This window comes from Marmota marmota, unplaced genomic scaffold (assembly GCF_001458135.2).
Source record: "Marmota marmota marmota unplaced genomic scaffold, marMar, whole genome shotgun sequence".
In the NCBI taxonomy this organism is placed as follows: Eukaryota; Metazoa; Chordata; class Mammalia; order Rodentia; family Sciuridae; genus Marmota; species Marmota marmota.
In genome coordinates, this window is record NW_025999969.1 from 6871441 (window position 1) to 6884616 (window position 13176).

Here is a 13176-nt window from a genome sequence, read left to right on the forward strand (position 1 = left end):
TAACAGGATTATAAATTGGAAGAATAAGGAGAATGTCCAAAAATAGAAAATATTTTATGAGATGTAGCTTCCTTTTCAAACTCACAGAGCTGGTTTCTTTATTACTTTTGTGTGCTTTTATTTTTATCACCATTCAAGAATCCATCCCCAAATACCACCTCCCTTGAAATCCCAAACCAGATTCTTGACAGTACGCTTTGGGTATATAGAATCAACCATAATTCCATACTTGCAATGTGGTTGTTTTCATTATGAGAGCCTTTACACCCTTGCTTTAATCAATCATGTTGAAGTTATGTTTCTCTCATTTATACATAAGTTAATTTTAATACATATATCCTTTTATATAACATCATCTTTATATCTTCAGCAGAGCTTGACACCAGCTATATCTATTGAATAATTGCCTCAGTTATTAATCATACTACTATTTCACACATTTGTAAATTGAAATACATATTTTTATGACATAGGATTTATAGGAGAAACAAAACCTTTTTCTTAGTTCATTGCTCCATTCACTGAAAACATGTTTCCAAATTAAGGGCTGAACATAAAATTAAATGACTTGTCATTTATTTATTAGTCATAAGTTCATCACAAAATTGACTTCCATAATTTAAAAAAGTTCAAATCAAAAAGAAACATATCATCTAAGTGCTTATTCTTAAGTGTTGAATTATATTTTACATTTGCAGAATATCCAATATAAGGATTAAAATTGAATGTTTATGTTCATGTAACAAAAAGATAGATAAAAATATGAAAAGATTGTTAAGAAATATAATCATACCATAAACTTCTAACATGAAAACCAAATATATGTGGTTTTATTTAAAAAAATTAAAATTAGGCATTTACTATTTAACAATATGTGAATCTTTTGGTAAATTGAAACAAATATCTAATTGCATACCTGAACTTTACAGGCAAAAAATTATACATTTAAAAAGTTATCAGTGGATGGCCAAGTGCCAGGTGCATACTTGTAATTCCAGTGGCACCCAAGGCTGAGGCAGTTTAAAGCCAGCATCAGCAAATTAGCCAGGCTCTAAGCAACTCAGCATGATCCTGTCTTTAAACAAAATATTTTAAAAAGGCTAAGGATGGGGCTTAGTGGACAAGCATGCCTGGATTCAATCCCTAGTACAAAATAAAAGTAGTTATCAGTAAATGTACTAACTATATTTTCTGCTATACCTGTGGTACTTCAATTTATTGTTGAATCCATTTGTCATATTTAAAAACATGTTCTGCTTTCTTCAATTACATCAAGTACATTAAAGTCTTTTTATTTATTCACATTCTTTAATCTTTTCAAAATTATAGTTTAACATCACTGCAATTTTAAGTAACCCTACTTATTAAACATCACCTATAGAACTGAGACTTTCCAATTGTCCATATTTTCCAGATACTAGTAAGACACAGGATTGTTTTCAGAGTATCAGAGGACATTGGAAGTGTCATCAAATTAAAAAAAAATTTAATTCTAATTTTTCTGTGAGATTAAGTAAGAGAGTGCTGTACTCCTAAGGCATTTTTCTCTTCAGGCCACCTAACATGGGAAAAATCATTAATGTATCCTAGAGGAGAGAAGGAACCATTAAATTCTGAGGATATTAATCTGGCCATATCATATGTCATACAAAAGAGAGTCAAATATACAGGATTGTGGTCATAAAAATCCAGGAGAAAAAAGTCCATTATTAAAAATGTTATGTACAGTATAAAATTATTCATCATAATCACAAAGGTATTTAGTTTCATTTCCCACTTTATCTTAATAAAATATTAACTGGTTTACTGGAAATGCATGATAAAACTATAAAAGTTAGAACATATACTTGAGTGAAACGAATTTCCAATTTCTCAAACATTAACAAAATAATTTTGTATACATTATTCAAATGAATATCAAATGTTTATAAATATAATTGCAAACATATGTGGTAATTTTCTTCCATACTATCATTCATGATATGAGTTAGAAGAAGATATCATAATTTGCCACATAAATGTCCTATAGTTTCTTTAACCAGGCTGAAACCAAGTTTCATTTAAAAGCTTTCAAAAGCTTTGATATTTTTGGTGACATTTTTATGCACCAAATGCACTGTGAGAAGCCTGGGTGTTTCCTCATGGTAATTAACATATAACATGGCACATGGATATTGCAAAATAAATATGTGTTAACTGGTAAATTTTGTTTTACAGCTTGATTATAAGAGTTTTTAAATAGTTCCATTGCTTACTCAATTCCTTGTGTAGTAAAGTATAATCAATTCTAATTATAAATTTGTTATTCTAGAGATAAATTTCACCCACAAGAGGCATAGATACCAGAATGTAAAAGGTACTTTTTGTGTTTTGGGGGGTTTGGGGGGGGAGTAGAACATATGCTATCTCTTCCTTAGTTTTAAAATATTCCCAAGAATAATATTAATTACTAATTTGTATTCACCTTCATGAATTATAAAGAAAACTAATGGGTAACAAAGCTTTATAAAATAGATATTTGCTCACACAACATAAATAAAGCAATGATCAAACACAAAAGAAATGTCTTGGTTACAAAGAATTCCAAATGGCACACACAAAGAAGTTGATTGTGCAAAGTGAAGTATTGAGAGGAGAATAGAAAGAGAAAGATGGAGATGGCTTTCAACCTGGTGAATTTAATCATGTTGTCCAAAAAAGCATAGGTGCCCAACATTGATGCATAATTTATTCTGGGAACAATAGGGAGCTTGAAGGATGGAAAGGAAGGAAACAGTCAAGAGCACCAAAAATATTCTTAAAAAATTTAGGAAAGAAGAGATCTTTGATATCATGCTTGCATTCGATCTATTCACATTTACTTACAAATTAAAATGTATCTTTTTTTAGATAGAGGTTACTCTCACACAGACTGAATCAACCTGCAAAGTGGGCTCATACTGGAAATAAGAATCCTGTGATCAGAGAAATGATTTCTAATGCTGATTACAAATGACTCATATTTATTTTTCTATTTTTTCCATTGCAGATAAAGTTCACCCTACCTAGTATATGCAGTACCTTTCTAAGAGAAAAATGGCCTTGAATGACCAAATAGAAATAAATCTGATGGGATCCAGCCTTCATTCATAGAATGTTAGAAGTTATCTAATCAAGTTCTGTATTCCACAGCTGGGAAAATTGAATTTTCATACAAGGAAATAGCTTTCTCAGGGATGACAGCAGATGAATGGCTCTAGGTCTCATGAGTGTGGGCACAGGGCCCAAACTGCTCACATTTTATCACCATCCTGAATTACAATGCCTGTTACACAGTGAGCATGAGGTATTCTATAGATATTTTAGGTGAATTGCATGAATACATGACTGACAGAAGAAATGAGTGTGACATTGTCAGAGCTGGGCTAGTGATGAGTTTGCCAGCATCTGTGCAGTTTAAGATGATGATTTGTTGTGTAACAGTTCCTCAAAAATATCATTTTTGAGCCATGTCAGTTAAAGGAACAATGGCCAGGTGCCAATGGAAGCAGGTATTGGGACATTTTGAAGTAACTTTAATTCTTTTTAACTTTTGTCATTTTTCAGTGGTATTGCTTATCAGTGGAGTCACAGCCGTCTTAGAGATGTTTTGCCAAAGCCACCCTGCAACACTTGACTCTTTGAGCTGCCCTGGACATACTGTTACTCATATCCACAATACTTCTTCAGCAGTGGTGATGGGCAGACACTTGCTTTTACCCTACCTCTAACAATTTAAACAACCAGGAGGAAGTACTTGAAACAAAAATAGGGCTCATTCTAAAGGCAGTTTTCAGAAATAAAGAAATGTAGAAGAGGGAGAGAAATAAAGACCATACATATTTAAACTACTTGACAAGAGAACAAAAGGTGTTAAACAGGTCATGATAAGCAAAGTATATCTAGGTCTTGAAGAAATCTACAGAAGATTGGAAAACACCTTTTCAAGTACAGGGCAAAGAGAAGAAGTTGATAGCAGACCTTGATGTGCAAACTAGTCAAGTTCAGGTGGAGGAAGAGCATATGCCTCTCATATGGATTCTTGGAAGCTATTCCCTACAAATTTAAGTGGTAGTTGAGAGTAACATTTAAAGTGGCTAAAGATTGTCTGGGCAATAGCTTCTGTGCTCCACATAGTCAGGTTCCAGTGTAAGAGAGGTCTTTGTAAACAGAGTTCCTGGCAGTGCTCTGTGATACAAGAGGGGTCACTAAGGCTGTTTAGGGACCCAGGTAAACTTCCAGCCTCCTTCTTCATCTCTACACACAAAGGCTTGTCCCTGGTGGAAGGAATGAGTTTTGACATTACAGTGAGGACTCAGGGATGTGGAAAATGCCATCTCTGTCTTGTTGGGTGACACATCAGCTGGATGATAAGGAAGTGTTTGCACCTCTGTTGGGGGATTTGAAAGTTGAGAAAAGTAGTGGAAGTCTTCCCCATGGCTGGCAGTGATGTGCAAGGGGGTTGTTCTTTCACCTCCATAGTTGATTGGCACATCCTCTCTGGGGACATTTTCATAATCAATGGCATCACTCGGAAAATGAGAGTATGTGCTAGTCACTCTTCTGGGATGAGAGGAGAGGGCACTGTAGTTAGCTGATGAGGTGTCATCAATGGTGTTGAGGTCTTTCAATCCAAGTGTTTGAAGCACCCAGGGATCAACATGGGGCCCAGGTGGTTTTTCACAGTTAGCAAACTCACTAGAGAGGTTTCTCTTGACATTTTTGGAATGGGGGATCTCAGCAGGAGAGTATCCCTGCTCTTTGTGTTTCCTCTTCCCCTTTCTGAATTTTCCACACACTTTGGAGAACTCATCTGATGACAACAATTTCTGAAGAAGTGACATTTGAAAATTATAATTCCTTTAAGTATCTACTAGTTACCCTCATTCTTTAGAAAAATGGTTAAATTTCTAATATTTTTTCACATACAAGTAAAATGGATTAGATTAGTGTCTGTTACTAAAGTAAAATCCATGATAACATCTTATTTTTTAGGAACCTGAATTCATTTCTTACTCTTAGTTTGAAACTTGAAAAAAGCAGATAATGTCTTGAAGATTTCAAATCAGGGAAGTAATATTTTTTTCAATGATGACAATAAAAGCAATTGTTTATTGAATTATCACTGATAAAGTAAACAAATTATCATCTGTTATAATTTATGAATAATTGATCACATGCTCTATTTCTTTGGATATAGATACTCTTAAAATCTCCATTAATGAGGAAACTAAGGCACAGACATATTTGTGACTTGCTAAGTATCCCTTAGCCTAGAATTAAACCTAAGTTATCTGAATATAGACAGAACTCTTGTTTAAACACTATACAACATTCCTTATGTTATTTCATTAACTTTCAAAGCAATCCCTTGAAAAAAGTTATTATATTAAACCTTGGAGAACTGAGGTCAAGAAAGGTAAAGCTAATTAATGTCATTTAATAATTTAATAAAGTCTTTTTCAAGGAATGGTGGCTAGAGTTAGAAGCCAAGGCTAGTCCTTTTTTTATGAAAGCTTACTATACAGTAAAGTAGTCAAATCGAATATCTTTTCTTCTCTGAACTGTTAGATTCAGTAAAAGCAGCAGACACATAATCAATTTAGATTACATAATATCAAATAATAGTTTGTCTAAGAGTAAAGTAAAAATTGGTCATAGAAACAAACACATACTACGAAAAACACAAAACTAAAGAAAAAAGGAACACAAAGAGACTATAGGCAAGCTATCTTTGAGTTAGAAATAGCTCATTTAAAAGTGTAAGAAAAATGTGAATAAAAGATAATGTAACTGTATATACTGAATTGCTGCTCAAGATACTAGGCTCCAGTTATCATCACAGCATCTTAGATTGAGAGAGATTTTTCACGGATTTTTAGTTTTTGTAGCTACAGGTAACCAAATTCCTAATTGAGAATGATTTTCCTAAAGCCAGAAGATAATTAAAACAACTGAGTTTTTAAATCTATGATTTCCACCTAACTCTCCTTTTGATCAACCTGTTTCCTCAGCAATCCCTAGCTTTTGATATATAAGAAACTCCTTTTGTAATAATGTCTGGATAGAATCTGCAATCTAGATACTTCTAATAAATGATACATAAAAGTTCTAGTGAAAGTCATGTACTTCCTTAAGAAATGTTATCCATTCTATTCACATATCCTACGACATGTTGTTGAGTACACTTCTTGCTTTTAATTAAGAAATTTTACATTAATGGTTTCCTTTCTTAAATCACTGCCCTGATCTTATAAAAAAGATTATTACACACCTTGGTCTTTTCTTCAAGACATTTAACCAAAGTAGAATTCAGGTATTGTCTGAGGTGATTATTCTCTTCATGTAGCCTAGCAAGTTCTTCTTCCTTCTGAACCAGAGTATCTTGGAGCTGCAAAAAGCAGACAATGGTGAAGGTTGCTCCACTGTATTGACTTTGTAACATTATAATAATGCCACTGTGCCTCAGCCTTCTTAAACTTGATTATTCTTCTGTTTGTTTTATGAACACAATTTCAGGGAGTTCTCGTCCTCCGAGACTGAAATCAACAACCCCCTACCACCTGATTGTTCAGTTTTGTGCTCTGAATTTTTCATTCATTACAAAGTATTTGAGGGTATTATATGACTTTTAAAATTTTAACCACAAGGGAGTCAGGTAGGTGTAAAGGAAAATGAGCAGCATTCAACTGTTTAAATATAGAAAAAGGTGTTTAGAAAGGTTTACCATTTCTCCTTCCTTACACATTAAAAAGAAAGAAAGAAAGAAAGAAAGAAAGAAAGAAAGAAAGAAAGAAAGAAAGAAAGAAAGAAAGAAAGAAAGAAAAAAGATGGTTGACTTGTGCCACACTCAGATTGATCTACCTGTATGTTCAGTAGATCATATTACTTTGGGGGACCAAATAAGAACAAAATATGGAAAATGAAACAATATCTGGGGAAAAACCTTTGTCATCATCATTAATTCTCCAGGCAATTATCCATGTTTATCATTTTAAAATACTGACATGATTCCATTTGGTCTTTCCATTAGCCCTCTGAGATATGCCGCATAAATATTCCAATTTCACAGATGAAGAAAAGGTGGACGTGATAGGTCACACAGCTAAAATGTGATATAGTCAGAGCCTGACTGCATGTCTTCCTCAAGTGTTATTTGTGTATATGAGTGTGTCTGTGTGTATTGGGGGGGTTGAGACAGAAAGAGAGAGAGAGAGAGAGAGAGAGAGAGAGGAAAATAAAGAAGGAGGGAGGGAAGAGAGATTGTTCATCTAACTCCTCTCTCTCTCTCTCTCTCTCGACATATGCTCATTTTAGTTCTAAAGTGAGTTAATGTGAATTTTAAAAGGAAAAAGGAGCAGCATGAACTTAAGGGAGGATGCAAGTGGAGAATGGACTGCAGGATGCATGGCCAGTCTCAATGTTCTGACTATCCACACATACCTGTTTATTTCTGTAGAGCTGTGAGGAAAGCTGAGCTTCTTCCCAGGAACATGAGTCCAGAATAGGAAAACTCGAATTAGAAGATGACTCTATGAGAAAATACAAAATGGGTAGCATAGAAAACACACTTTTGACTTATGTGCAATGAACTCACTAAACCATCCCCAAAGTGCAATAGGTTCAATTACCTTTCTAAAAATAGCTGTTGCTTCCTCACAATAGAACAAAATATTTAAAGCTTTCAGAAGAAGGAAGCAAGCTGTGACAGACAAATATTTATACAATCTATGCCAAAGTGGTTAAAGAGGTGGGATTTTTTTTTTCTTTTTGGAACTAAGTGGTCACATTCTTCCCTTTATATGTATATTCTTGTTGGTTAAATTAATAAAGACTCTCTCAGCTGCATCATTAATTCATTCAAATGTTTATTAACCATTCCCTCCCACTAGGCATAATATTGCAATCCCACTATCTTTTTATAATTTTTGTTTTATTTTCTAAGCTTCAGCACTTAATAATATAGTGTTTGGCTTGATAATCTAATAACATTTTAATGCTATTATTTCCCTTTCTGTCACCTACCTGTTAAATCTAATGGATAGAATTCAGAATTTGATGTAGTAGCAATTTCTACTTTTAAATAATTTGTACCTTGTTTCTCTGAAGACCATGATAAAAATTGCAAAATTCTACCTTCTATGTTTCAACTGTTTTCATCTGTATATTTTTTTATGCTTTTACAAAATGTTTTTTCATATTTGACAGCAAGCTATGCCTGTTAATCAAAAGCATTTGGGCATGCTTAATTGGTTTTTTACTTTATTCCCCCTCATTAATACCATTCTCTTTCCCTGTTCTACTTAAACTGCTGTTACTGAAGTATTTTTTATTAAAATAGAGTAATGAGTAAGAAAACAGTAATCCAATTTTATAAACAGTTTGGGTTCAGATTTTGGGCATTTTTGTCTTTGCTGTTGCTTATAATGAAAAAGTAAAATTGAAAAACTTTATCCATAATATGTAAGTGTGCTTCAACATTTTTAGGTTTTCATTTTTTGTGTGCCTTTCCTTAACCCCTGTGTCCACCAAAGGAGCATATGGCAAACAATAGTATAGGTATTTAATTCTAAGATATCTAAAACTTTTTAGAGAAACTTGACTATTTATACAGAAATTCATTTAATTTTATAAAAATGCTCACTAACCTTCAAGTCAAGATTAATACCATCCATAATTTTCCATCAATGTTATACTTCCCTCCCACTTTGAAATCCTGTGTGTGTGTGTGTGAAACAGAATAATTGTTTCTACTTATAAGGCATTGTCTATAGAATCTCCTCTATGAAATAAAAGATGAAGTTATTCATTCTTGTTTCTTTATCATACTTGGGAAACTTTCCTGAGTTTCAAAAGAAATGTCGTAACTAGTATCTTGACTCCAAAAACATTCTACTAGGATGTTGTTTATAAAATATGACCCAGAAAGGTTCTTTTAGTGAGTTGGGAATCTCCAAGTACTATAAAGTAGAGGGAGAAACACGTGATGTCCAGCAAGAAAGAGGAAGAATCTCATTTTCACTATTTGGCAAGTACAAAATAGCAGAAGTTAAGGTTGTAAAATTCAAGACTCTTTGGAATAACTTAAATTTTTTATAACATCCCTTTTTTCCAGAGTCCCAGACCATGATGCTTTGCAGCCACATTGCTTGAAAAGGGCCCCAGGTCTACCACTAAAGCAGAAGAGCAGAACTTACCCTGTGCCTGTGGTGCTTGTTGGGGCTCACTGTTGTCCAGGAGACCAGCAGCCCAGAAAGAGACCCAAGTCTCCGTGGAAACGTCAACACTAGTTTCTGACGGTGTAGTGGAATACGGGCAATTATAACTCTGGTCTCCTGCAAAATACTGGTCTTGGCAAGGCAGAATGGTGTTCTGTGAAATTCAGTATAAGGAGTTGGGGTGGAGGGGGGTGTCCCAGGAGATTGGACGATGGAGATGTGGAGGGAGAGAAGGGTGGGAGAAACACACAGAAATTACATGCAGTTAATCAAGAAACAGTGAAGGTGTTAAATTTAGATCCAGATTAAATTTTGAGTGGTTTAATTATAATAACTAAAAAGGAATCGGCTCCTATGACTTTCCTAACATTTCCACAGGTCTCTTGAACAAAGAATAGACTACTATTGGATGAATCATATTTATATTTTCCTTTGTAATGCCTAGCTCACCTAATATGCTAGTCAGAACTATCTTAATTATATTTCTATTTCTAATCACCTTGGAAGACAAAGAACCCATTAAAAATGATGAAAAAGTAGAATGTGGCATCTTATAGACTAACTTCTGAATCAATAATTGTCTTATGCTTCCCTTCCTCTTCTCCTCCAAACTAACATTCTGTTGGATCTTATGGAAATCTGAATAGAGATACATACAAACACATGCTGTGTATAAAGTATATGCATATATATATATATATATATATATGTGCATATGCATATATATATACATACACATACATACAGTTATGTACATACATATACATACTTGTATAATATACATACATATAGACATATGCATATATAGACATAAGTGCATATGTATATATATGTTCTCTCTATCTCTGTTCTATAGATAATTAAATAAACTTTGTTCCTTGTAGGTACTTAAATAAACTTTGCCCCAGCTCCAGTCAGAGGAGCGTAACATCACTCCAAGTAAACATCTAAAAGCTGAAAGAAATAAGCAAAGACTGCAAGCTCTAGATCTCTCCATCACTAGGGCTCAATGCCCTTGCAAAGTTATCCTGCCACCAGTAACTGCCTGGCGTGTGTTCTCACTGTGTTCTGATTCAGGGAGTACCTTCCTGCCTGCCACTTCTCAAACCTCAAACATACACTCTTTCCAAATCTCCAAACAAGGACAAGTATGCAGCCTTCCTGGGTTAATTTGTACAACAGTCCATTCCTAATTATTTGTCAATGTTTAATCAGGTAAAAGCCATTTATTCCAGCAGAGCCTAGGTTTAGATAAACTCTGTTTGACTGCTACGAATCTTTTGTTGGCTTGAGTACTTTCTTGGTCATAACATAAACAGAAGGGGGGAAAATGAGTCAATTAAGTCACACTTTGTTAATGTTCCCAGTGAGTTAAGTCTTGGAAAAAAAAAATAAAAGAAAAAAAATTAGTTCAGAAGCAAGTGCAGCTTGGGGAGTGCAGACCAAAGAAGTTAAGCCAAAAGTTTATCAAGAGGTATTTTTCTTGTTTTCATTTTAAAAGCATGTTTGCAGACTCCTTCCTTGAGATTATTATTGGAATCCGAGCTAAACTATTAGGCAATTGACACCTGAGAAGAAAACAAACCCCAAATACTCTTACAGTAGTTCAACTCCAAGTGTTTGCAAATATGTGCATAATCTGGAAGAAGAGGAGGAATGAATAGTAAGTGCAGGTGAATAGGTGAAATTTTGGGGAAATATGAAGAATAAAAATAACAGGGAGAAAGGCAGTGGGAAAGGAAGGGAGAAAGAGAGAGAAGACAGATGATAATAAAAAGGAGACAGGAGAGGATCTATTTTAATTGGTAGATAGCAAAGAAAGCTTGCTCCAAAAATGGAATAAATTCTCAGTGCAAAGTTTATTCGCTTTCAGAGCCCCAGGTTTTGCCAGAGGACTAGCAAACGCTGGTTCCTCACTTACCATATTGCAGTGGAAGAAAGCGCTGAAGAAACTGAGCTCACACTTAACTTTTTCTTAAAGCCAGTGGGAGCTTTAAATGGAATGAAGGGAGGAACTATGAGAGGCGAGTTCTAATCTGCGGGAGCCGGTGACGCTAGGGGCTCCTGGCGAGCGCTGCCCTCTGATTTGGTGGGAGGCTGTCAAACAGGTGACGTGAGCTTGCAGACACCAGCTGAAGCCAGAGTCACTCGCACTCCGGCGATCACGACAGCAGGATCTGGGACCTGCGGGTTGAGCTCCCGGCCTGCTCTTGGCTATCGGGTATGCTGCGCCGCTTCAAAACCCGCGCGCCTATGCGCGCTGGCTGCGCACCTGGCGCGGGACGTCAGAGGCTGGTGGTGGCAGGGCAGCCCTGAGGGACCCTAAGGCCAGCGCTTCCTCCTGTGCCACACGCGCAGCCCGGCAGGGCAGGGCGGGGCGGAAAGTCTGCCTGGGCTATGGTGAGGGATGGCAGGTCTCAAACCTGTATTTCAGGGATGGGGCGGCACTTGTGGAAGCCAGTCCTACAGCCCCAGAGCTAGTATTATGCCTATCTATCTTTTGACCACATGATAACAATTTAATGCCAACTTGTATTATGTTGTAAATTTATTTTAATTAATTTATTTTCCCTATTTGATGGACCTTATTTTGCCCAATTCCGGAAGTGGAGGTGACATATTTCAATTCTAGAATATAAATTCCCCAAGAATAGCCATTTCTGCTCACTGCTGTCTCCAAAATGCCTGGCACAATTTCTGACACATAATAAATGCTCAGTAAAGATTTGTTTAAAAGAATGAATTAAGCTACACATTTCTGAAATCTAAAGCATCTTTCTCTGTGTAGGCCTAGCCTCACAACTATATTTATATAAAATAAATTCATTAAGAAAAAATAGTGTAAGCATTTAATTTCCTCTGTCTTTTCTCTTACACTTGATTCTCACAATTCCTAAAATACTATGCCTACCATAGAAAGAAGAGTAACAACATCTTTGAAACTATTTATCTACAACTAATAGTAGCTTCTCATTTCAATTTACCTTCTAATTAGATATAAAATACTTGATGATAGCCATAGGAGAAAGGATACTTATTGTCCTTGTTACATCCACTAAGGAAGGAAGCACTAAGGTTAAGAAAACTCACCAATGTTAACACAATTGGGAAGTGGCAGGCTTTGGATTTGAACCTCTGACTAACTACTATGCCTATGGCATTTGACTTTAACTTCTCTCTATTGCATGTTATTGCTGTTGATCAATGGGCATTGTTATGGACTGGGTTGTGTTCCCCATAAGTCATATGTTGAAGCCCTATACCCAATGTTACTGTATTTCAAGACAGGTGTAGGAACTGAAAATAACGTCTGATTCTGGCTTGCACATCTACTCGGGCTTTGACCTTTCTTCATTGTTCTTTGTACTCTACTCATGACCCTTAGCACTCAGCAAAATGACTAGGACAGAATGGATGTTAATTAAGTACTATATATCCAAAATTAAGAAAGGAAAGGAGGAGGAAGCTGCTTCTCTTGGTGCAGTCCTTTTTTCCTGCTTCAATGACATTTATTTGAAAAACACTTTCAGATTAATAGTAGTAGGTTTGGGGATCCCTGCCTGGAATGTGGATGAACTGGATCAGTCAACACTGACTCATTTCAGTTTGTGACATGAAGGACTGGTCCATCTCTGCTCTAACTATAACAAGAAAAAAAGATGTAATGGCTGTAAGGCCCTGAGATGATGGGTAAGGAGAACATATCAAAATGCATTTAATTCGTAAGAATCAGTGATCTTTTTCAATGCAAAGAACTGTTCATGCTTTTAGTCCTGCCAACAACACAATCTGCTTGGCAAAACCCTCATTCATTTTGTGATGAGCAGCAGGGACAGAAAAAGGAAGATGGAGTTGTGTTTTTGGAAACACTGACAAATGACACAGGAGCCTCTGCAAGATAGATTTTCTTTTGGCTCCAAAAATGATACAAAGTAGGTAG

General features: G+C 35.5%; 1 protein-coding gene across 1 annotated transcript; it reads right to left on the minus strand.

Annotated features, from left to right (window-relative positions):
- Positions 1–564: 564 nt before the first annotated feature.
- On the minus strand, positions 565–11573 carry Gmnc (geminin coiled-coil domain containing). The gene is made up of 5 exons (XM_048804084.1): positions 11158–11573; positions 9216–9390; positions 7462–7550; positions 6293–6409; positions 565–4847 (listed from the first exon to the last, which is right to left on the minus strand). The coding sequence occupies exons 1-5, from the start codon at positions 11158–11160 to the stop codon at positions 4227–4229; spliced, it is 1005 nt and encodes a 334-aa protein (XP_048660041.1). The 5' UTR covers positions 11161–11573; the 3' UTR covers positions 565–4226.
- Between the last annotated feature and the right edge of the window lie 1603 nt (positions 11574–13176).

Excerpts from the sequence above, each read along its gene's own strand:
- Gmnc (XM_048804084.1), bottom strand. Across the intron at positions 6,410-7,461 it reads AGCTCTACAGAAATAAACAG|CTCCAAGATACTCTGGTTCA; the intron begins GTATGTGTGGAT and ends TGCTTTTTGCAG. Across the intron at positions 4,848-6,292 it reads GTCTTGAAGAAAAGACCAAG|AAATTGTTGTCATCAGATGA; the intron begins GTGTGTAATAAT and ends TCACTTCTTCAG.